General features: G+C 43.6%; 3 protein-coding genes across 3 annotated transcripts; 2 read left to right on the top strand and 1 right to left on the bottom strand.

Moving 5' to 3' along the window:
• Nucleotides 1-897: 897 nt before the first annotated feature.
• NOXRED1 (NADP dependent oxidoreductase domain containing 1) lies at nucleotides 898-24,681 on the top strand. Its single transcript, XM_036314092.1, has 7 exons — nucleotides 898-1,427; nucleotides 3,060-3,247; nucleotides 12,189-12,382; nucleotides 17,445-17,625; nucleotides 18,458-18,609; nucleotides 19,724-19,946; nucleotides 23,522-24,681. Exons 2-7 carry the CDS (start codon nucleotides 3,093-3,095, stop codon nucleotides 23,694-23,696), a joined length of 1,080 nt encoding a protein of 359 aa, XP_036169985.1. The 5' UTR covers nucleotides 898-1,427; nucleotides 3,060-3,092; the 3' UTR covers nucleotides 23,697-24,681.
• Nucleotides 4,464-7,157, bottom strand: LOC118658584 (solute carrier family 41 member 2-like). The gene is made up of 2 exons (XM_036314075.1): nucleotides 6,290-7,157; nucleotides 4,464-6,217 (listed from the first exon to the last, which is right to left on the bottom strand). The coding sequence occupies exons 1-2, from the start codon at nucleotides 6,950-6,952 to the stop codon at nucleotides 5,231-5,233; spliced, it is 1,650 nt and encodes a 549-aa protein (XP_036169968.1). The 5' UTR covers nucleotides 6,953-7,157; the 3' UTR covers nucleotides 4,464-5,230.
• LOC118658595 (60S ribosomal protein L29-like) lies at nucleotides 11,323-11,956 on the top strand. Its single transcript, XM_036314080.1, has one exon. The coding sequence runs from the start codon at nucleotides 11,348-11,350 to the stop codon at nucleotides 11,831-11,833; it is 486 nt and encodes a 161-aa protein (XP_036169973.1). The 5' UTR covers nucleotides 11,323-11,347; the 3' UTR covers nucleotides 11,834-11,956.
• Nucleotides 24,682-25,070: the final 389 nt, after the last annotated feature.

Below are 25,070 nucleotides of genomic sequence, written 5' to 3'. Positions count from 1 at the left end.
CTGGTGCTTCTAGAGAGTGGTTAACAGAAGGAGACCTGAGCCGGGGATCAAAAGACCTGGCCTCTGGTCCCGGCTCTACTGACAAGCTGTGTGATGCTGGGTGAGTCCCTCTCTGGACTCATGATCCTAATCTGTAATAGGAGAGCACAGTTCTCTCGGAGCTTGTAGGATTCTGTCTCCTGTGACTGCGGAGTGCAGAGGCACACACAGGCTTTAAGGCAATGTGGTCCTCAAGTGGGTGCAATTTTGCCCCCCAAGAGATGTGTGCCAATGTCTGGAGACACATTTTGTTGCCACAACTGGATGGTACTACTAATGGATAGAGGCAAGCGATACTGCTAAACATCCTACAATGCACAGGACAGACTCCGCAACATTTACCCAGCCCCAAATATCACTAATGACAATGCTGAGAAATCGGCTTAAGCGGACTGGACTCCAACTCTTCTCCCCCCCCCCCCTTTATTGATTAAGATATTACAAATGTGTCCTTATCCCCCCAGTGTGGATTCCAACTCTTGCTCCTCCACTTTGCAGTCCTCTTTGTGATTCCTGGTAACCATGTTTGGCTCCTCCCCTAATCATCTCTCTTGCTGTGAAGGAACAGGAGTTTAATTTGCTAGCTTGTGCTAAAGTTATTGGCTGGTCTTCAAACATTCATAGCTTTAGTAACTGGTGTATTTGGGTTCATTTAGAGAAGCAGACTACTGGAGTATGCAGTCTGTGTCTGTCCATCTAACCTATATGTGAGATTTATCACCGGGATTTGACCTTATTCAAGAATGGCAGTTATTTAAACGGTCTCAGGAAGGTTGTCTACATGGCTGGTGGTAGAGCTGGGAATCCATGTGGCAGGCAGTGGGGAAGGAGGGATGGGAATACAGTGAGGGGCGAGCAAGGACAAGCTGGAGCCCACTGGGCTGGACTGGAACCCGAGTCAGCTCTCACTTTTGATGAAGTGGGGGTCCTGCAAAAGCTCACTGGTGGCCTTTGTCACCGAGCTGAAAACAGCCCCGGCCGGGTGTGTGAAAAGTGCAGGGGGATCCAGGGGAAGGTAGCAGTTGCAGGCCCAACTGCTGCCCCATCACCAAGTGGGTCCCCAGCAGACACCAAAATGCCTGCCCCTCCCTCACAGGCATCACCACAAACTGACCACTACTTCACTTCCGCCTTCCGGACCTTGCCCAGAAATCTCTCCTGTGGCACATCTAACGGGAAATGTACGGAGATGGAAAGTCTGGAAAATGTAGGTCACCTAGCCCCCTTGACGTGTTACAAAGCCACAACCACTGGCTTCCCATTTTGAGATGAGGGGAAAGAGGGCTCTGGCCTCCGGGCTTGTACAAGTTAACCTGTGCGGCGGTGGTCATGAGGAGCTGGACGTCTGGAGTTCTCTTTCCTTTGGAGCAGGAAAAATCACTCGCAAAGTAAGGATGACTTACCCACTGTTTTGGTCTAAGGAAGTGTTTCTTGGACTTGATGAGAACTTCCACACTCTACTTCAAAGTGCTGGAGATTTTGCTTTTAAAGAGGTCGGGAGAGTAATATAACAGCCCTCCTATAAAAAGGATTAGAGAAGCCAGGTACAGGAGGTCCCCTATTGTGATTCCATTCATGGGAAATATCCAGAAAAGGTCAATCCATAGACAAAAAGCAGATTGGTGGGTGGCAGGGGCCGATGAGAGGGTCGAGTAGGGAGTAACTCCCTGATAGGTACAGGGTTTCCTTTGTGCGGGAGATGAAAATGTTTTGGGACTAGAGAGGGGTAGAGGGTGCACAATATTGTGAATGTACTGAAATTGTTCACTTTTAAATGTCCAGGTTACGTGAATATCACCTCAATAATGATTTTTTACTTTAAATGCAGATTAGAGATGAGTAGTTTTAAATTCTGGTCTCAATATCAATATTGTTATATAATAGAGTTTGGAATATCATTGATTTTTCCCAGCTTTCTTGAGGTATAATTGTCAAAAGTTACATATATTTAAGGTATACAACATAATTTGATATTGTGAAATGATTACTACAATATCAAGTTAATTAACATACCCATCATCTCATAGTTACCTTTTATGTGGTGAACACACTTTAAGATCTACTCTTAGCAAACTTCAAGTATACAATACAGTATTATTAACTATAGTCACCATGATGTACATTACATTCCCAGAACTTACCTTATTCATTGATTTCTTGAAAATAAAAAGAAGGATTTGAAAAATAACTCTGAGTAGTGCTAAGACCTGTATGGTAGCCTAGTCTACAAAAAAATCTAGAAGTCCAGAACAAAGGACTTCTAGAACATTCTGTTGCGAAAAGCAGGACCCGTAGCCCTGGTGTAGAACTTCTAGAAGTAGTGAAAGGAATTCATGTCCTCGTGTTGCAGATGAGGAAAACCTCTAGGTGAGGCTGGCCCCTTTAAGACTCCAAGGCAAGTAATTTGGTAACTAAGGAGTCATAATGGCAATTTTTCTTGGGTAGTTCTCCCTGGAAATGTAGTTCTTACCCTGAGGACCAGAGTAATGAGGAGCAGAGCCATATCCTCCTAGGTTGGGTTGGTGAGAGGTCTATGTAAATGGGCTTACACTTCTTTGGCTTCCTTTTCTAAAATCTAGATGTCCCTGAACTAGACCAGAGAGCATGGTATTTCGTTTGGGCTCTTTTCTATTCTGTGGGGGAACACAAGGTTTAGTGAAATGGGAAGACTTTCTATGACATATGGTTTAAGTGTTCAGTCCTGTTTCTAAAACAGGAGGGAATGGGAAGGAGAAAGTCTTACCCCAAAGGCACCTGTGAGCCCCATTGCTAATGCTAATGCATCTGCTGAGAGAAGTGCCTATGGAGGAACATCGCTCTGGATTTTTGTTCAGGTTTTTCATGAATCCAGGTATTCTCGATTAACGGGCAGTCAGTGCTTAGGACTTCTCACGCTGAAACAGAAGTGGATGAGAGCTGTGAGTTCAGGACCTGGAGGAGAGGGGCTGAAGCCCACCGCCATGAGAACTTAGGACTTGGGCACACACACACCATCCTTCATAGACTCCCTCTTCTTCCAGGATAGGGAGCCAAATTGATCCGTCGGCTTAGAGATGGACATGCTAAAGGACCTTACGTCCATGCAGTTTGAATATGGGATTGAAGAGGAAGACCGCTGCTGGCTGTATTTGCAGGGTCGTTATCAGGGGCGGATGATCGAGGCCTGTGCCCACGCAACCTTCTTCTGCAAGGTTCTCCATAATATGAGGTAAGCAAGGTCTCCAGGGTCAGACAGATGGAGAAGAATCTCACTGCAAAGACGCCAAATGGCTTTAACTTTTTATATTGGAGCATAACTTTGGTGTCTTCCTAACTTTTCCAACCCATCTATTATTCCTGGTCTGAAAACACCAGAGAAATGCACACTGAGGTCCCTTGGCTGTGGTTCTGTCTTAAAGCATGGATCAGTGGTGATTTCCTTTCAGTGGGTGGATTGATTAAATAATAAATTCATTCATCCCTCCATTCATTCATTCACTCATGGAGATGACCAATGACTTGTCATCCCATGAAGATGGCATGAGTTCCTTTTATGGGGCTAATAGTGGAATGCTCCCTCATAGGAAAGCCATTTTAGACTCCAGGGTCCCTATGACCAGATGACTTGTTTGAAACCAGGAACACTGATTTACAGAGAAGCTCTCAGACCAGTCCTGGCTTCTGCTATCTTTGTACAATCTGGCTTCAGACACTTAAATAGAAGTCATGTGAGGGCCAGGTACCTAGGTCTAAGCTCTCGGGTTCTGTAACTCTAGGGTTACTCTTGGTGTATTTGAAAGCACCCGCTCCCCAGTCTACTTCTCAGTCTACTTGCATTGAAATTAGATTAACTCCTTGTTGATGGAACTAGACCTGAAATGAACTTGTTATAGATACAGCATATACCCAAGGAGGCAGGCTGCTCAAGGAGTTTGCTGATTTGTTGACTGATAAGAAGCATAAACCTATTGTTTAATTCAAGATGAGTGGGGAGAAACTGATATGTGAAACTTCCAGGAAGGATTTTATATTTGGAAGGGTCAGGCACTGAGAGAAAATGCTCTCCTGTCAGCCAAGAGAGAAGCTTTAAATAGAATGTGGCTTGTGATGCTTATATGGAAACTCCAGAACTTTGATTTTTATTCTTTTTTTTTTTTTTTTTTTTTTTTTAAATGGCACAGTGGTTTTTAATAAGAAACAATTATCATGTAGGTAAGAAATACTACATTCAGGACAGTAACAAAATTTTTGGACCAAATGACAAAAGTATGTCAATAAAGCGTATTTAAGAATAACTATATAATGCTAACATTCTAACAGCACTATGATCTTTGATAATAACAAGCCAAGATCAGTTCTCCATCAAAAATTTCTCTCTCTCTCTCTCTCTCTCTCTCTCTCTCTCTCACACACACACACACACACACACACACACACACACACACACACACTTTCTCGTCTCCACAAATGCAGCTTGGATTATTTCCTGTTCTTAACTATTAAGTCTTTTGAACAAGATCGACATTCTTTCAACAAATCAATGATCAAAAATGACCCACTGCTTTCATGAAAGATCTCTCAAGGTCATTCTGTGTTTCAAGGGCAGCCTGCCAAGGACTTGCAGAGATGAAATTGAATTAGCATTGGCACAGGGAAATTCATAGCAGCAGGTCAAAGTCCATTTATCTTATGCTCAGCAGAACCTATTTAGGTCAGGTGAGGAGTAAGTAATTGGCAAATTGTTCCTCATCTAGCAGAGAGGCAGGAATAGTTAAAAACTATTGAAAAGCGTGGTTGGGCCCCTTTCATTCTATGGATGGTATGCGGTAGGCACCACACATCCGTGAGACAAGAGAGGTTAAACTAGAACTCTCCCCTAAACTGGCATTATAGGTTAAACAATAATCAAGTACATTTCTGCTGTGTCTGTGGTTTTAAAATGATTCACTGTAAACATCCTATAGGCTTTCCTACTTCATTAACTTCGGAGATTGAGCTTGATTCTACGTCTGTGTGAAATTAGCATAAATACTGTTCATTCTGGTTCGACACAAATTCCTTTAAAAAACGTTAAGGCCATTTAATGGAATCAGGGCCAAGTGCAGAGTGCCCTGACTGAAGTCAAACGACTGATTTATGATTTCTGAAAAAGCCATTGGCGGTTATCTTGCGTTTTCCTTCTCGGTACCTTGAGAGCAGTTTGTAGGATTAATTAGTCTCCAACATCTCCATCTCGATCTCCAATAAGCCAAAGAAAATGAAAACTTAAGGCTAACAACGCTGTCCCAAGAAGGTCCCCCAGTGCCGTTAGGTAGGGGATGGAGAAGCTGTCCGGGTCCTTTCCCTTCCTCCAGAAGTGACGGACCATCCAGTCAGCGATCCACAGCAAGGTAAATACCTGTAACACAGCAGCAAATAAAAATACTACTACGAAGATTACAGTTAGCGAAGTGTGACCACTTTTCATCAGATGAATCGTGTAGAGGAAAATTAAATGTCCGGGAATTACTAAAAGCAGCAGAACTTGAGCAGACTTATGATTTACTCCTGAACCAAAGAAAGTTCTAAATGGGTAGTAACAGCCTTTGCGTTCATCGGGCAGCTCTCCTGGAATGCTATGCAAGTGGAGGTACGTAGAAATCCTGCTCGCCTGAATGGCCACCAAATTACCACCAATCCCATTAATAACTGGTGTGTAAACAACAATTCCAACCAAGTTTGGATCAGATACAGTTGTGTCCAGAATAAGGCCTCCAATGCTACTTATAACCATAGCTGTTATGACAGGCTCCCAGCCCGAGTGGAGCACTGTCCTGGTGGCTGGATGTTTGGCTGCTACTATAATCCAGATAGGAGTTAGAGCCAAGAAAAAGACACCAACCAATGGAGAAATGTAGTAATAATTCTCAAGACAGGAGTACAAACCCTGGCTTATCCAAGCCAATATGGCAAGCGTTATAAGGTCACCAAAACTAGCAGCAATGGGTGTGGCAACATTATCAGGATTTATACCAGTCTTCTTTGAACCAACGATAACCCCAACCATGATTATTCCCTGCAGAAGAGAGGCAATGAAGGCAGTTGCTACGCTGCTAGAGCACAACAGTATGGAGTGATCAAGGTAGTATTTCCCCTCTGGGATCCAGCCCAATATAACTGCCGCCACGGCTGCTAGAAAACCGACGACTGTTGCTTGAACCTGTTTTAAAGCCAAGTTGCCAATTATTAGGTTCCACTTTTCAATGGGTGAATCCATCTTCCCAATATTTACTGCAGTGGATAATCTAGATGCCAATGTCATTTCCAAGTTCCCTTTGAGACCAAGTAGTGCAGGAACTAAAATGAAAACTTCGGTTACTTTTTTGAACACCTCCCAGTGCTGGACTATATCCAAAACCATGCCGGCAGAGACGGTTCCAAAGCCAGCTAGCAGAAATGGCACGAGGATCTGCAGGGCCATGATGCCGCTGGATTCCTTCGGCAGCTTTGGGTTTGCTTCCACGATGACATCTTCCTCGCCGTCACTGGGCCTTTCCTCAGCTTGCAGCATGGCGGTCGTTTCGGAGGCCTCCCCTCCGTCACAGTAATTGTAGTTGGCATAGTCGTCGTACTTTGGGCTATAGCTTGATGGCGTGTGCCCATTATTGCCATGGAAAGACGGCTCCGGGACCCTGTGATACTCCACGTGTGGCTCAGATCTGGTACCAAACGTCTGTGCCACAGCTGATAACCCCTCTTGCCAAATGCCGTTCGCTTTTTTGTGCCTGTCTTCCGGGTTCTTCTGGTAAATTACTGGAACCATACTCAACAATAAGTTTAAAAACTTATCAGATTGAACTGTATGTAAGCTTAAAGTCCAGTCTACGAAACCTCCTCCACTGCTTGGACCACCACTTGTTTTATTAGTAACAGATCTTCCTTTACTATTAGTCATATTGTCATCGCAGAAGACCCTGTACTCCTTAGATCTGAAGCTTCATAAACCATAGCAGATGAATCAGAACCACACAGATGCTGGTTTCAATTAAGATGCTGAATTCATTTTGTAGCAAAATAATGTTTCCACTAATAAAAGTTGTTTAGATGTTCCACACAGGGATGGAATCGGCATCAGGCAGGTCGAGCACGCCGTAGCTTGAGCTTGAGCGGGTTGCGTTGATCTTGATCGATGCTCCATTTGGTGATGAAGTCTTTCCGGATGGACCCAGGTCGCGATGCCGTCTACCTTGAGAGTGGTGGGGGTCGTCAGCACCACAATGTAGGGACCCTTCCAACGTGGCCCTAGGGTCTCCCGGCAGTGCCTTCTGACGTAGACCCAATCTCCTGGTCTGTGCTGATGAGGAGTTGGGGTTGGGCTGGTCTCATAGATGGCGCGGAGGCGCGGCCAAATGTCCTCGTGCACCCTCTGGAGCCCTCTCAAGGAAAGAGATTGTTAAAGAAAAGCCACCCAGTCCTCACCAGTCTCCGAGTCAGATTCCTCCTCTCTTGGAGAACTTCAAAGTCCTGATGGCTTCTAGGTAACGCTGTTTATCAGCTACAGCCATCTGCTTTTTTTTTGGCCTTTCTATCATTTCCCTTTGTGGCAGAGCAGCAACCAGGCCTCATTCAAGGGAGTGCGTTAGAAGTGGGTATCAGCCCCTCCTTTGCTAGCAGCAACAGGTACCAAACCCTTGCAGTACATTTGACCAGCTTCATTCCCGCTCACCTTTACAGATTCTAAGGCCCATTGTCTTCCTTTAACCAGCAAGCCAAGTGACACTGGCCTGTATTATTTAATTCAGCACAGGCAGGGGGAAGGACCCATGGAATCTCTGCCCTGAGGAACTGTGAGCCCCACCCTTAAATGTCCCAATCAGACTAGAAAAGCCACAAATACCTTTTAAACCTACCCCAGAATTCCAAAATCCCAACCCAGCACTGAATATCACATAGCAAATCAAAGTTCCCAGCAAACAAACAGACAGAGATGTTTACTAGTTAGGCGGGCTGATTCCACCTCTGACAGAGAGCAAGCGCTCTTGGGGCAAGCGTGTGACTTTTTTTCCCACAGACTTCCACACTTACATGAACAAATAATTATACCCAAGTAGACATACAAACATCAAATAAATATTTACACTTACACCCTTTCAGTGAACAAGTACCTTTACAGTCTTGGGATCTTGAGCAGATAACAGGAACACCGCCCAAGTCCCCTGATGGGGGCCTGACAGGAACAGATGTGGGGGCCTCCCTTTCCCACATCCCAGGACAGGATTCTTGACCTATGTCTCATCCAGATAGAAACGGTACTCATATTGAACAAGGAAATCAAGACTAAATAGACACGATAACTAGATACATTCCCCATTAAGAACTTTGAGGTACATGCCACATTTATACCACAAAATACCAACAAATCAGTTTCAGTTGTGTCGAGATACAGAACAAGTCCCTGAACAGAGGCAGTAGAAAACTGCTTAGGAATGCTTCTTTTCTACCTTTTTAAAAGATAGGCCAGATTCGAACCCTTAGCCAGTCCGAGCTTTGACTTCCCTCCGGAAGTCCCAGAGATGGTGAATACCATCTAGAAGCCATTCCTCCAGATACAGGACAAGTCCCTTAGAGATTCTTGATAATCTACATCAGTAATCCATTCACACAATCCCCCAAAAGTTAAAGAGGAAGGAAAGAACCATTCAATGTCCTTCAAGAGGATTTCAGCGAAACAACAAAATCGACAGATTTAACACATTGGAAAACCAAGGCCAGAAGTACCCTCAGACGTTTCAGGGGTACCAAGGAAGGAGAAGTTAGGCCACGTCCAGCCCTTTTCACAATCCACCATCAGTGACCAGTCCCAGCTCACTGGTCTACCATCCATTTAACATTTCTTTTTCCTCCCATCATACCAAGGCCATGCTTTCCAGGTAGCTAGAACTTTTAAACCACAGTTTCTACCTGAAATAATTGTACTTTACTTTAGAAATTGGGTTACTGCTATCCTGGCATAGCTGCTAAATTTCAAAATGGTCACAATTTTCGTGCTGGGGAATTCAAGAAGCAAACCCATAACTATTAAGGCCAAAACAGTCTCGGGTTTTTATTCTGTACACAGCAAAAGGTCAAGTTCAGCTCAAAACTATGCGCACTCATTTTTAAACTGGCCTTTTCTTTTACATGTGCACAAAAATCCTGGATGCATTTATGAATTTGTAAAAGCTTTTCAATTCTCTATCTACAAGCCCTTTAAGAAATACAAGCTCTATTGTCGGCCCTTATAAAGCCAACTGCTCAAAACATTGGTCTATCATACCACTAAAATTATATTAAGACCATGATTGCTAATTTAGTATTAAATAAATCTGGGAGGCAGGCACACTTTCTGCCCCATCTGCATTTCCTTAGTAAAACTCCGCCTAAAACTCCACCCCTGAAATCCCATCCTGCCTTAGTGAGCAGACATTCCTTTTGTGATTAACTAAGTCAGAGGGAGGGGCCTTTACTGTTCCAAGATGGCGGCCCCCAGGGGCACGGCATGCCATGCGGCCAACATGGCGGCTGCCAAGTCAGGCAGCTCAACATTGTGGCAGTCTAAACTGTTCTCTGACAGAAAAGATGATTTCCTCATTCTTACAATAAACAAGGGAAGAGCAAACCAAAACCCCTAAAAGATAGACGGCCAACATTATATTGCAGAACTTTTTAAAATCTTAGGTAGCAAATTAAATACGCTAGCCCAAAACCCTATCCGAAAACGGACGGTGCGCACATTAGTTTTAAGCCAGCTTTTCTCCTAACACGTGCACAGAAATCCCAGACGCGTTTACTTGGGGAGGGGGTGACCTGTTTCCACAGACCCTCACTCAGGCGGCCGCCCGACCGCCACACAAAGGAGGGGGGAGGGCAATCCCCCTCCCTCCACACTCCCACACTTTCACCAGACATTCATTCAGACTTTAAACAATCCATTCAATTCCTAACAACTTCCCAACTCCTGAGGGAGCTCTAAAGCCTCCCCCAATCTCCTTGAAATGATCAATCACAATACCCAAAGGAGCAGTCTGAGTCCATCCCATAACATCCGTCCAGTACAAACACAGAACACTAAACAGGGCCTGAAAATACAGGCTTCCAACTCCATGGAAGCCAAACTCGAAAGCTAGACGTTGGCCTCACGCCAAACCGGCAGGAGCGACCCGCCTCGTCTCAAATCCGCGAGGGGCATATCCATCCCTCGTGAGGGGCATATCCATCCCTCCTGGGGTGAGGGGCATATCCATCCCTCCTGGGGAGCGGAACGTCTTCCAACTCTCCCCTGCCTGTGGTCGTTCACAGCGCGTCCACCTAGACCCCTCAGGCAATTACAGATTCCAGAAACGAGCTCACACCGAACAGAACATACAACGACACACACATACCGCGGTCAGTCAGACTCTTCGGATCGGGGGTCCCTCGATGGTCTTGGGAATCCCGGACGAGCCCCCAAATGTTGTGCCCAGATTTCATGATTCCCAAGAACCCACAGGGAGCCAGCGAGTCCGATGCAAAAGCAAAGAGTCATTCATTTCAAACCTAGGTTTGGCTCCCCTGCCACACTCACCGATGCAACGGTAAGCTCCAGTGGCCGAGAGAGCTGATTTTTATTCTTTTATTTTTTTGAGCTTTAATTTTTCAAAAACTAAATACAGAACAAATATAAGGCTGTCATGTAACAACATAAAACAATGCCTGCTGATTTCTGAGGTCAGACGGTTTATCTTGGGCCAAGGAAATACATCCAGAACCAACAGTAAGTGAAGTGAGCCTCTGGACAGAGAGGGCTCCAGTCCTTGACCCTCACTCAGTTTCTCAGGTCTGTTTTCCCTCATGATAAACCATTTTCTTCTATAAATCATAGGTTTGAAAAAAACTAAGTTACCTGGTTTCCTGGATCTGTGCGGAACTGAAACAGCAAACTAGAAAGAATAGGTGTGTGGCAGAGACGGGTGCGCTCGCCCTGGTGGCAATGGAAATTGACTGCTGTCTGCACAGAAAACAAGAACAGGCCCATGTTCCCGGATGATGTACAACAGTGGCTGCTCACAACGATGGTCCTGAGTCAAAAAATGGTTTAACATTCAGACCTCGTGTTTAAAGCACTCAAGCAACAATGATAAATACTTTAATGTGATTATAAATATGCATCACCAGCTCAAAACCTGGCATCTTATTCAGTGGGGTAAAACCAGAGGCATTCCCATGAAAACAGGAACAATAGACATGAAAATCCACTATTCCTACCACACATTTCACCAAGAAAAAGTTCACTTAAAAATGTTTTAAACCGGCCGCGGGCTTCTGTGCAGAGATGGCCAAGTCCAAGAACCACACCATGCACAACCAGTCACGAAAATGGCACAGAAACGGCATCAAGAAACCCCGGTCACAAAGATACGAATCTCTTAAGGAGGTAGACCCCAAGTTCCTAAGGAACATGCGCTTTGCCAAGAAGCACAACAAGAAGGGCCTGAAGAAGATGCAGGCCAACAACACCAAGCTCATGAGTGCACGCGCTGAGGCCATCAAGGCCCTGGTCAAGCCCAAGGAGCCCAGGCCCAATATCCTAAAGGGCTGCAGCCACAAACTCAGTCGACTTGCCTACATCTCTCACCTCAAGCTTGGGAAACGTGTTCGTGCCCGCATTGCCAAGGGGCTCAGGCTCTGCCGGCCAAAGGCCAAGGCCAAGGCGGAAACCAAGCCCCAGGCTGCGGGTGCGGCTGCAGCTCAGGCTCCCAAAGGGGCTCAGGCTCCCGCTCCCAAAGGTGCCCAGCCCCCCACGAAGGCTCCACAGTAGAGGCCTCTGTCTGCCTGAGGACGGAAGGACTGGTGGGCCCCCTGGGCTGCTGTCTGTGTGGTGCTGGTGTCCTCCTGTGCTGTTTGTACAAATAAACCTGCGGCAGGAAAAAAAAAAAAAAAAGTTTTAAACCAGTGTTGGTCCTTTGAAGGGGTATGTTTTACTTTCTGGAAAATTCACTCAGGGAGCACATTTCATTCCCTAGTGATGCAGCACAAGTGCTTCTCTCGCCTCCTTAAGGTGCCCCAGGCTGCCATCTGAGGAAGTCAGAGCAGGGAATATCAGAGGTTGACAGGCAAGAAGAGCGCCAGGGTGAGTGTGGATTTATGCATGTATCTGTGTGTTCATTTTCCAGAGAATCAATACGTAAGTGGCAGATGTCCAGATATCGCTCCATTGGATCGCATGCCACTGTTCCTAAAGATGAGTTAAAGGTGGGCATCATTGGAGGCGGCCACCTTGGGAAGCAACTGGCTCAAGTACTGCTTGATCTTGTCCCCATCCCTCCTGAGAGGCTGTGGATCTCCACTCGGAGGCCAGAGGCCCTGGGTGAGGAGTAGTATACGGTAGAAAGGGGGCTTGGTGTGCCCTAGAGGTGTTGACCAGGCTGTTGATGAAAGGGGAATCCTCATGTGCAGCATGCTGAGTTCTCAGCTTTCTAGTCTGAGAAGAGCTAGAAAGATTGTTTTTAACTTGTTCCTAAAAACAATTTTCTTCTCCACTAAAATGTTTTATAACCATCTCTCTTCCTTGTGCCCTTGGTGATGAGATATCTTTCTGGATCTTTGATGCAGAGCTTTCCAAATAGAGTTGAGCCCGGCTAGTGTGCTCAGTGGTTAAGCATCAACCTATGAACCAGGAGGTCAGGATTTGATTCCCTGTCAGGGCACATGCCCGGGTTGTAGACTTGATCCCCAGTAGGGGGCCTGTAGGAGGCAGACAATCAATGTTTCTCATCTTTGATGTTTCTATCCTTCTCTCCCTCTCCCACCTCTCTGAAATCAATAAAAACTTAATAAAAATAAGAGTTCAAATCTAACTGGACCAGTTAGAGTCTGGTGTGTGTTAACCAGTTCCAAACATGTGGCCTTGTATTTTTATAAATAACATTTCCTGAATTTTTAAAATTATTCTCTATTGATTCCATCCACTCTGGCGATAGAAATCAGAATGGTTGCTTCTGGGGAGACTGACTGAGAAGAGGCCTGAGGGGACTTTCTGAGGAGATGGAAATGTTCTAGTTCAGGGTGGGGAACCTTTCTTCTGCCAAGGGCCATTTGGATATTTATAATACCATTCTCGGGCCATACAACATTATCAACTTAAAAATAAGCCTGTTCTATTTGGTCAAACATTTAATTAACTCACCCCTAATGCCTTGGCAGGGCCAGACCAAATGATTTTTTGGGCCTTATATGGGCAGTGGGCTGGATGTTCCCCATCCTTTTGTAGATCTTGAAAGAGGAGTGAGTTACATGGGTGTATGCATATGACAAAAGTGATCAAACTGTATTTTCTTTCTCTCTCTCTCTCTCTCTCTCTCTCTCTATCTCTCTCTCTCTCTTTCTCTCTTTTTCTTTCTCCTTACCTGTGGATATTATCCCCGCTGAGTTCTAGAGAGAGTAGAAGGAGAAGGAGAGAGAGAGAGAGAGAGAGAGAGAGAGAGAAAGAGAGAGAGAGAGACATCGATTGGTTGCTTCCCACACACACCCCTACCAGGACTGGGGAACCTGCAACCAAGGCAAGTGCCCTTACCAGGAATCGAACCTGAGACACTTTGGTTTGTGAGCTGACACTATAACCACAGAGGCAAACTGGCCAGGGCCAAACTGTATACTTTAGACCTGCATGTTGCACTGTATGTAAATTATGCTTAAATAATTTCTATAAATGTAAAATATTATATGCTTATTTTATAAAATTTTGAAAGTTACTCTACAGGAAAATAAATAATAACTACCTATAATCCCCTTACCAGGGATATTACTTCCTGTTTTCTTCTCTGATTAGATTAGATTAGATCAGGAATTGAGACTGTACAAAGTTATTTGTATTCTGCTTTTTCACTTAATATAAGCATATTCTTATTTTAGTTAACATTCTTCAAAATCATGATTTTAAAGTTGTATGGTATTACAAAGTATGGTTGTATGATAATTTATGTAACTGTGGCTTATTGGATTTCCTTGTACATGTTTTTAAAAGTAAAATTACTAGGTCAAAGAAGAGGTACAGCTTTATTAAAATACTAGAAGCCAAGCCTGCAGGGATTGGACCAAAAAAAGCTCTCCGACATCCCCCAAGGGGTCCTGGATTGCGAGAGGGTGCAGGCCAGGCCGAGGAACCCCACCAGTGCACGATCGGGGCCGGAGAGGGACCGTGGGAGGGCTTCAGGGCATGTTCGGCCTGTCTCACCCAGTCCTGATCAGCCAGACCCCAGCAGCAAGCTAACCTACCGGTCAGAGAGTCTGCCCCTTGGTGGTCAGCATGTGTCATAGCAACTGGTTGAATGAATGGCTGGGCACTTAGCATATTAGGCTTTTATTATATAGGATAATTTGCATATAGTAAACTGAACATTTCTTACATCACCATAAACTACACATTTTAAAGTGTACAATTTGATGTTTTGCACAGGTGTGTATTTGAAACCATCAACACAGAATGAACTTACCCATCATCCCCCAAAGTTTCCTTGTAATTCCTATCTCTCTACCTCTCTGCAGTCCCCTACCTAGGAAACCACTGATCTGATTTCTGTCATCATCAATTATTTGCATATTCTAAAACATTACACAAATGGAATCATATAGTTTGTACTGTTGCTTGGTCTGATTTCTTTCACTTTGTATAATTACTTTAAGATATAGTTTGTTTCATGTATTGATAGTCTTTTTATTTCTGAGTAGTATTTCATTGTGTTAATATTCCAGTTCATCTAGTCTTTTGTTGATGGACATTCCAGTTGTTTCCAGTTTGGGACTATTACAAATAAAGCTGCTATGAATATTTGTGTACAAATACTAGTGTGGAAAAATGTTTTAATTTTTCTTTGGTACATACTTGGGAGTGAAATGGTGGGTCATATGGTAGGAATATTTTTAAAGTAACTTCTAATACATTTTTTTCAAATTGACTTCCAAAAAAGGTTGTTCAGATATAAACTTTCACCAGTGTTGTGTAAGAACACCCATTTCACTACATTTTTTTTTTTCAATTCTGAGCCTCTTGTTGTTATTCCACTTACTTATGCATTTATTGGTTGATTCTTGTATGTGTCCTGACTGGGGATTGAATCCATAATCTTGGTGTATGGGGTTGACACTCTAACCAACTGAGCTACCCAGCCAGGGCCTGAGCCTCTTTTATTTTTTTTTATCACTATTTTACTATGCCTTTAAAATTTTTCTTATTTTAATATGTCTTTTACTGACCGCTAGAATAGTTGGATATTTTTATATGTTTATTGCTATTTTTGTCTTTTTTGAGTTCTTTTGGTCCAGTTTTTCTGTTGGTATGCCTGCTTTTTTCTTATTTGTAAATGTTCTTTCTAATTAAGGAAATCTTAACATTTTATCACTCAAGGCAAATTTTGAAAAATCTCATCGATAGGACTAGTATGTATGGTATTTCAACAAACTACATATATTTTTTGGAAGCGATATGTTTATTAATAACTAGAGGCCTGCCCTGGCTGGCTTGGCTCAGTGGATAGAGCGTCAGCCTGAGGACTGAAGGGTCCCAGGTTCGGTTCTGGCCAAGGGCACATGCCTGGGTTGCGGGCTTGATCCCCAGTAGGGGGTGTGCAAGCGGCAGCCGATCAGTGATTCTCTTTCATCATTGATGTTTCTCTCTCTCTCTCCCTTTCCCTCCCTCTCTGAAATCAATAAAAATTAAAAAAAAATAACTAGAGGCCTGGTGCACAAAATTTGCACACTCAGAGAGGGGTCCCTCAACCTGGCCTGTGCCCTCTTGCAGTCTGGGAGCCCTCAGGGGATGTCCGTCAGTCAGACATCCTTAGTGCTACTGTGGAGGCAGGAGAGGCTCCTGCCACCGCTACTGCGCTCACCAGCTGTGAGCCCAGCTTCTGGCTAAGCAGCATTCCCCCTGTGGCAGCGCACTGACCATCAGGGGGCAGCTCCTACATTGAGTGTCTGCCTCCTGGTGGTCAGTTCTCGTCATAGCGACCAGTCGTTCCGCCATTCAGTTGATTTCATATTAGCCTTTTATTACATAGGATAAAGTTACAGTTTTAGAATATCACTGTCTATTGAGTAAGAAAGCAAGAATTCAACATGCTCAGCATCAGCCTCTATGTACTTTTGAGAACATAGAAGAAGGGAGGTGCCTGTTTTCTAAACTTACTACCTGGAAGCACCTGAGTACCGCAATGATCTCAGCATCAGATTTATCATGTATTCTTGCTGGTTGAGATAAGGAGTGACCTCTCCAGTGTCTAATGCTCTCTTTTCTTTTTTAAAAATATATTTTTATTGATTTCAGAGAGGAAGGGAGAGGGAGAGAGAGATAGAAACATCAATGATGAGAGAGAATCATTGATTGGCTGCCTCCTGCACACCCCCCACTGGGAACTGAACCCAAAACCCAGGCATGTGCCCTTGGCTGGAATCGAACCTGGGACCCTTCAATCCACAGGCCGACACTCTATCTACTCAGCCAAACCAGCTAGGGCTTTAATACTCTCTTTTCAATACCATTTAAAACATAGGACCATGTGTGACTTTATGCTTTTACTTTTGAAAATACATATAAGGACAACCTAATGATCAAATACCAAGGGGTGTTTTTATACAACTACATGATTTATCACATTTATCTCTACATTTATAAATATCTTAACATTAAATTGTGTATCCTTTATAGAAACTGTAAGCTTATTTCCCCCAAATCTTCCCAGCTTCTGCCCTAGACTCTTCCATTCTCTTAGTCTTTCCTACTAACTCAAGCCAGTTAGCTGTGTAATTTTAGCCCAGTTATATAACTTCTTGAAGACTCAGTTTCCTCATCTATAATATATGAATAATACTAGTCTCTGACTTACCCTGGCTGGTGTGGCTGTTGGCTGACCATGGTCCTGTCCACTGAAAAGTCACAGTTCAAATCCCAGTTAGGGCACATGCCCGGGTTGTGGGCTCGATCCCTGTTCAGGGTACATGTGAGAGACAGCTAATCAATGTTTCTCTTACACATCGATGCTTCTCTAAAATCAAGAAGTATTAAAAAATACTAGTTTCTGCCTCATAAGGTCCTTATGAGAACTTCCTTCGATAATACATATAAAGTACTTTGTGTATTATCTGACACATAATAAACCTTCAGTAAATTGGAGCAGAAGGCGTCTGAAAACCTCCAGCATTTGAGGTAAGCATTTGAGAAATTGTCTCATAATCTCAAATGCTGCCGCTGTGGCTGCCAGCGCTGCTAGCAGGGGGCAGGGCATTGCTGCATGGCTCCTAGATGACATGAGCACATCTCTTCTGATTTATGTGACAAGAGTTGAGATAAAATAATTGTCTTCCTCTCCCTACAGTTGATGTTCAGGCCCAACTCTCCTCTGTACTGTGATTTTTCTGTCTTCTATCCCTCCCAGAGGAGTTGCAGAACCTGGGGGTCCGGTGCTTTTACCATAATGCCTATCTGGTGGGCTGGGCCGATGTGATATTCCTCTGCTGCCTGCCATCTCAGCTGCCTAATATCTGCGCAGAAATAAACACCAGCTTTAAAAAAGACAGCATTGTGTACAGCTTTGTAGCTGCCATCCCAATACCCAGGTACCTTGCTAGGGGGAGCCCAGAACTGGCAGACCTGCTCTGTTGTCCTCCGCCCTGGCTTCTGCTCCCACCTCCACCCAGCTCCTACCTGTGGGAGGTGGTCATTCCCAGGAGTAAGGTGGAAACCGCTTCACCTGCAGGGCCCAGCCAGGCTTTCTTTTTTTCTTTTTTTTAAATATATATTTTATTGATTTTTTACAGAGAGGAAGGGAGAAGAATAGAGAGTTAGAAACATCGATGAGAGAGAAACACCGATCAGCTGCCTCCTGCACAACCCCCACTGGGGATGTGCCCGCAACCAAGGTACATACCCTTGACCGGAATCGAACCTGGGACCCTTGAGTCTGCAGGCCGACGCTCTATCCACTGAGCCAAACCTGTCAGGGCCCAGCCAGGCTTTCTAATTGTGTCTTTCCCCATGTCTCTGCAAACCGCCCCTGGGGGTGGGTCATTTTCTTTGATGTGCAAAAGGTTGCAACTGCAATACAGCATTGCCTCCCACTGCTTGCAGTTGGCTCATGTTCCCCTTGTGCATCAGTGAGAGGGGAAACCACCAGTCCACAGGATGAAGAGTGTTCGAGAGCATGTCAGGTGTTATTTTTCTACTCCTAGTGTCTAGGCCAGTGCCAGGCAAGTGATAACATTCAGTGAGTGTTTGTTAGGCAGATGGCTAAACAATCCAACTAGGTAGTGTCCTCAGCACTGACCCGCACCTGTGCTGTGGGGGGCTGGGGAGTGGAGGTGGGGATATCTGTTGGCTGTTAACCCTGTGGATCATGTGGTTTATTCTAGTCCTGGCCTGCACTCCCTGACTTTGTGGCTTTACTTTCAGGTTGAAAAGGCTGCTGGACCACACCAGTATCTTGCGGCCTCACTATCAATGTGTTGAAGGTTTTGCTAATATCTGGCAGTCCAACAGGGAAATCACAGCTGCTCTCCAAGATCCTGAGATTCTTCAGGCTACCTGCCCCTACAACCCTGCTGGTAATGGCTCACCCTAGTTTTGGCACTCTTTTAAAAATTACTTTCCTCCTGGCCTGTTACTATCTTATTAGATCCAAGCGTGTGTGTGTGTGTGTGTGTGTGGGGGGGGGGGGGGGGGGTTGGGGAGTACTGTATAGCTAGATGCATTCTCAGCTATTTAGGTTTTATACAGGAACAACTTTGGTGGCAAAAAAAACAAAAACAAAAACACCAAAAAAAAAACAACGGTCCTAATTAGGGAAAGCTGAGAAGTCTGAATATTTGGATCCTTTAAGAATGAACTGGAAACAACCTGAGGGGAGAGTCTATTTAAACAGGAGGATGTACTGTCTGAGACTAAATGGGTTTTTTTGTGCTTTTCTTTTATCCTCACCTGAGGATGTGCGTATTGATTTGAGAGGAGAGAGAGAAAGAGATGACAGAGAGAACATAGACTGGTTGCTCTCACGTGCACCCCAACCTGGTTTGGAACCACAACCCAGGTATGTGCCCTGACTGGGACTCAAACCTGCAACCCTTTGAACATGGGATGATGCTCCAACCAACTGGGCCACACTGGCTGGGCTGGGATTAAGGGGTTTTTCCCTGCTCTAATCTTTTCCCTAGCTCCTTCTTAATTGGTAAAGTCTGATGTAGAAATTCCTAGAGATGCTTTTGCCATTAGAAATGTCCACATTAGCCCAGCTGAGGTGGCTTAGTGGTTGAGCATTGACCTATGAGCTAGGAGGTCATGGTTCAATTCCTGGTCAAGGCACATGCCAAAGTTGCAGGTTCCATCCCCAGTGTGGGGCCTGCAGAAGGCAGCCAATCAATGATTCTCATCATTGATGTTTCTCTCCCTCTCCCTTCCTCTCTAAAATCAATAAGAACATATATTTTAAAAAATGTCCACATTAGTCATACTTGTCCTACCGTGGCAGGATCAACAGGATGTGTTATCAAGGTCACAAGCAGGGCTCTTGGCCAGGGAGGGGGAGTGTTTGCTTATCTTGAGGTTCATATGACTAACTTGTCTTTGAAAAAAGGTGGTTATTCACTGTCTAGGTTGGTCCTAGGGTCCCTGCAAACGTTTTTGGTGGCGCTAACTGGTCTTTCCTTTGTCATTGATTTGTAGGCGGGATAATCCTCAATATCAAGTGGTTGGAAGGAGTGTTCTACGCAGCCTTGAACACCTGCACAGCAAAGGACTTGCCCCACCCACTAACACTGCAGCTTATAAATGAGCTGTTCCTCTCTGTGCACACCAATGACTGTGGGGAACGTAAAGAATCGTGCCCAAAACTCCAATTACAAGACTTTGTCAGCCAGGTCTATGCCAAGGGCCTGACTCAGAGAAGGTAAGGTATGGCGGCTGGCTGTTCTAATTCCTCCCACACTGTTGTCTTAGCAGGCACTTTGTTCTTCCCCTTTTATGTTATCTTTGAAAACTTAAAGAATACATTCTTGTAAAAAACCCGGCTAGTAGAAGAAGGAAAGCCTTCCTTTGCTTCCCAAGTACCATTTCATAAACTTTACATCTAATGGATTTTAGATTTCTTTTCATTATATTTAAGTGTGGACATCTATATCAATATACACATTTTAGAAACATGGGAACTATACGTACTGCATTTTCACTTACTATGTCATGGATACAATCATATTTGTTTCATGTATGAGCAACTGCATAGGCATCCATTAATACATTTGAATTTATTTATCCTATTTCCTCTTGATGGTGTTGAAGTCCTCCCTGCCCCAAATTTGACATCAAGGACTACATTGAACATTCTTGTACTTGTTTTGCATACTTGCATCAGTATTTCTGTTGGATGAATAGTTAGAGTAATATTTCTGGGTTTGAGATGATATATATATATATATATATATATATATAGTGTGTCCCAAAAAATGTATACACACTTTGAATAATTATTAATTCCAGTGGGTTAAAAGAAAGAAACATTAATTGAGCTATCAGCTGTAAAGTGTGTATACATCTTGGAGGGACACCCTGTGTTTTGTTTGTGGGCATTTGTAAATTGCTTATCGAAAACATGGTGCTTATTTTTATTTCCACCGATAGTGTAAGAGAGTGCCATTTCCTATGGCTTCATAACTTTAAGATCAATCTGTTTAACCTTTGATAATCTAATGGGAAAAAATGCTGCTCTTATTACAATTGCCTCTTGTCACTAAATTCACTGGACACATTTAAATCCTCTTCTTCCTTGACTATTGAAACGCCATTCTTTTTGGTGCAATCTCCTCTTTTGGCTTTCCTGATACCCTCCAGTTCTCCTCATTTTCTTTCTGTCTTTCCGGCCCCTCCTTGGCCAGCTTCTCTTCTGCCCCATCCTTAAATCTGGGAGTTTTCAGGGCTCGGTCATAGGCCTTCCTTTTCTTTCTACACTTGGTTTCTGGGTGATCTTTTTCCACTTTGGGAACTTAGGTTGCCAACTTTACAGGGACACCACCAAGCCTATATCTCTACCAGGGGTCCTCAAACTACGGCCCACGGCCACATGCAAATACAAATATTGTATTTGTTCCCATTTTGTTTTTTTACTTCAAAATAAGATATGTGCAGTGTGCATAGGAATTTGTTCATAGTTTTTTTTAAAATTATAGTCTGGCCCTCCCACAGTCTGAGGGACAGTGAACTGGCCCCCTGTTTAAAAAGTTTGAGGACCCCTGTGTCTGTTTCATGCCCAGGTAGTTCACATTATCTGTCTCCACTCAGACTTGGTGTGTCCAAAGCAGACCTGCTCTTCCTGGATTTCTTATCTAGTTACAAGCTTCTTCACCAGTTGTTCAAGCCAGACCTCTGGAAGTAATCCTTGATTCTTCCCTCTTTTGTATTCTAATCAATCACCAATGGCCTGCCTTACACTTCCAGTTTCGGGATTTCCCTCCCCCATTTTCCTGGAAATCCCTCCACGGCTCTCTTATTGTGGATCTTGTTCTGGATCTCTCTTCCTCTGGCATGGCTTACTCCTTCATTGGGGATCAGGTCCTCCTCCAGGGGCTTCCTTAGGAAAGGATGCCTTGGAAGTAATTGTTAGAGACTATGTCTGAAAATGTTTTTATTCTAACCTAATATTTTTATTGGGAACATAGCCAGGCATAGAATTCTAGCTTAGAAATAATTTTCCCTCAGAAGTTTGAAGGCATTGCTCCATTGTCTTTCAGTCGTTAGAGTTACTATTGAGAGAGAGGCCCAGGGTACCTCTAATTTTTGAATTCATCCTTTCTCTGAAACCTGAGTCTTTTGTGGGTAAATGGACTGTGCCTTGGCTCATGTTATTGTCCATATTCTTTCCAGCTTCCAAACTCATTGCTCTTGTGTTCTCTCTCATCATTTTATGTTCTTGGACTATTTTTTATTTGGATTGTTTACTTTTTATTTATTGTTTTACAGGGGTTTTCAATAGGGATATGTTTTAAGTATCCTATATAATAAAAGGGTAATATGCAAATAGACTGAACGGCAGAACAACTGAACAACCAATCTAAGTGTAATATGCTAATGATATGCTAAGGCTGCTCAACCACTTGCTATGATGTACACTGACCATGAGGGGGCAGACAGTCGACCAGTCACTATGACGTGCACTGACCACCAGGAGGCAGATCCTCTGACCAGTAGGTTAGCTTGCTGCTGGGGTCTGGCTGATCGGGACTGAGCCAGATGGGCTGGACACATCCTGGAGCCCTTCCGTGGTCCCTCCCTGGCCCGATCGTGCACCGGTGGGGTCCCTCAGCCTGGCCTGCGCCCTCTCACAATTCAGGACCCCTTGGGGGATGTAGGAGAGCTGGTTTCAGCCCAATCCCACAGGCTACTCCCCTTGGGAGGGTGCCAGACACAGGGCTCATGGCTGGCGAACGCTGCTGTGGCAGCACGAGCCTCTCCTGATCGAGACTGATTGGGCACAACCTGTGGCAGGCACAGTGGGGCCAGGATGAGTGGGAGCAGCAGGTAGGAGCTGCAGGCAGCATTGGACCCTAGGTGTCAGCTTTATCCCTGCAGGCCACCCTGAGGGACCCCACCCGTGCACAAATTCATGCACCGGGCCACTAGTTAGAAATATTTTTCATATTCTTTTTGGTATCTTTTGCTGTACAGAGCTTCTAATTTTTACAGTCAAAATTTTCAAGTTACTTCTTTATGGTTTCAAGTCATACTTATAAAGACCTTCTTTATCCCAAAATGTTCTAAATCTTCTTCTAGGATTTTATTTTTTAAATATTTAAGTCTTTAATAAACTTAGGGTTTTTATTCATTTTTGAAAGCCAGTTGTCTTAACACGATAGAGTAGCCAATCCTTTTCCTACCAATTTGAAATGTGATTTTTATCATTTGGTAAACTGCAGGATATTAATGGGCATGCTAACTTCTACTCTTTCCCTAAAGAGTTGAAGAGGATGCCTTTTTTTTAAAAGAGGATATTTGAAATATTTTTCATTCCTAATGTTCATGATCCTTTGATGTAGTCTCTTTCTAAATTCAAGAAAAATACACTGAAAAGGATGTCAATGTCACTATCATAATCATTCTCTAACTATGAATTCCTCCCAAGATGCACTTAGAGAAATGTATGTAAGTACAATTAAATCTACATATTGGGTAGTTTCAGCTGAATTTTTTTATTTAATTGTGAATTTGAATTAGTTTGATATAGAAAAATGAAGAACCTTATTTCCAAGTGGAGGAACACGTGTTTTTTTTTAAATTAAAGGGCGGGGGGAGAGAAAGAGAGAGAGAGGAGAAACATCCATTGGTTGCTTCCCACACAGGGTGGTGCTCCAACCAATGGAGCCCCCATTTGTCAGGGCACAAAACATTCTTTAAAGGAAATGTGTACAGCTAAATCATTTGTTTTGAGCAGACCTAAAGGTAACAGTTGTTTTGTTTTTTGTTTTTCCCACCCAGGCCTCTACCCTGGTTTGATCTGGCTTCTGTGCAACTCAGGGAAACTCCCTTTACCAGGAAGCTCTTAACCTGTACTAGTCTCCAGGACCACATTATCCATTTCTACTGTAATGAATTTGGCCTCTCCTTTACCAAAGAACAACAGCCAATGGTTTCCAGAAACTGTCTGTTCTAATAAGAGAAGATACCTCAGGACTCAGGATTCTTTCTCTCACTACAATGGTCATATTCAGATCATCACAACTGACAGTGGGGACTCATGGGACTGTTTGCAAAAGTTAGGCAATCAGGAATTAGAAAATGGTACTGATGGCTCTTTATAATATAGATTAAAATGAGAGGTCCTTTACATTGGTATATGTGTGTATCTGTGAAACTACATAACCCAACACACTTAAGTAAGCTGCTTCCCCATGAGAGCCTTGCTAATACAAATTATCTCTCTTCTAAAAGCTGAATTTAAGAAGGTATAATGTCATTATTAGCTTCTTTTCCTGTAGTGGTATATAGCTGACAAATGATACAGCTTCACTTTCCTACCATTTTAGATAGAGAAGAAAAATGTGTGGTAAACAACTTAACTGTGACTCATTTCATGCTTATTTTAGCTATATGTGACTTGGTACTATCTTATTTAAAAAGCTATTCCCATTTAAAGCATTTTTAACCATACAAACATTTTTTTAAATAGCTGGCATTTTTATTAAGTGGCTAAAAGTACTTTTGTAAAATAGAGACCTTATTTCTATAGTGCAAGTTTATTTCCTTTATGTTGTAAATACTTTATGCCAATTATAACACAGCAGGAAAGAGCAGCAGTGACCACTAAGTGGAGAAAGAGGAACAAAACCTTGTGTGCCAACTGCTAAAGTGCTTTTGAACAAAGCCATTCGCTCCATAAGTAAACCACCATGGCCCTACCTTAATCATTCACACTTTTCTTTTCTTCATAATTATGACTTAGGCAAATTCAATGGTATTGAATGATTTGAGATAAAAATGTTAGTCCAATTTAAGGAAAATCAGGCTCATCACTAAATATATATGTTTTTAAAATGTATTTTTATTGATTTCAGAGAGGAAGGGAGAGGGAGAGAGTGATAGAAACATCAATGATGATAGAGAATCATTGATTGCCTGCCTCCTACATGCCCCACACTGGGGACCAAGCCCGTAACCCCGGCATGTGCCCTTTTCTGGAATCGAACCTGGGACCTTTCAGTCCACAGGTTGATGCTCTATCCACTGAGCCAAACTGGCTAGGGCTCATCACTAAATATTAACATTCTGTGTGAATGCTAATTTGAGGCACTGTTCCTTCTCTCAGTAGAAAAAAAAAGAAGTGTATTCCTTTGACTATTCATTCAGGTGTGGGGAACTGGACAGGATACATCTTTGCCCTTCTGGATTATGGTGGCCCTTTAGTGGTTTTTAGGATTAAGAAGTGAGACTGGGGGGGGGGGGGGAAGCAATTAAATCTATAAAAGTAGAGAGGAACTGGAGTTATTCGAGTGACAAAAAGTATTTTGTAATTTCTTTTGAGCAGTAC

This window comes from Myotis myotis, unplaced genomic scaffold (assembly GCF_014108235.1).
Source record: "Myotis myotis isolate mMyoMyo1 unplaced genomic scaffold, mMyoMyo1.p scaffold_m19_p_1, whole genome shotgun sequence".
Lineage (NCBI taxonomy): Eukaryota > Metazoa > Chordata > Mammalia > Chiroptera > Vespertilionidae > Myotis > Myotis myotis.
This window is presented reverse-complemented; position numbering and strand designations above follow the sequence as displayed.

Excerpts from the sequence above, each read along its gene's own strand:
- NOXRED1 (XM_036314092.1), top strand. The coding sequence starts at position 3,093 with ATGGACATGCTAAAGGACCTTACGTCCATGCAGTTTGAATATGGGATT. Across the intron at positions 17,626-18,457 it reads GCTGCCATCCCAATACCCAG|GTTGAAAAGGCTGCTGGACC; the intron begins GTACCTTGCTAG and ends CTTTACTTTCAG. Across the intron at positions 19,947-23,521 it reads AAGGGCCTGACTCAGAGAAG|GCCTCTACCCTGGTTTGATC; the intron begins GTAAGGTATGGC and ends TTTCCCACCCAG.
- LOC118658584 (XM_036314075.1), bottom strand. The coding sequence starts at position 6,952 with ATGACTAATAGTAAAGGAAGATCTGTTACTAATAAAACAAGTGGTGGT. Across the intron at positions 6,218-6,289 it reads CATCTAGATTATCCACTGCA|GTTCAAGCAACAGTCGTCGG; the intron begins GTAAATATTGGG and ends GCTTTAAAACAG.
- LOC118658595 (XM_036314080.1), top strand. The coding sequence starts at position 11,348 with ATGGCCAAGTCCAAGAACCACACCATGCACAACCAGTCACGAAAATGG.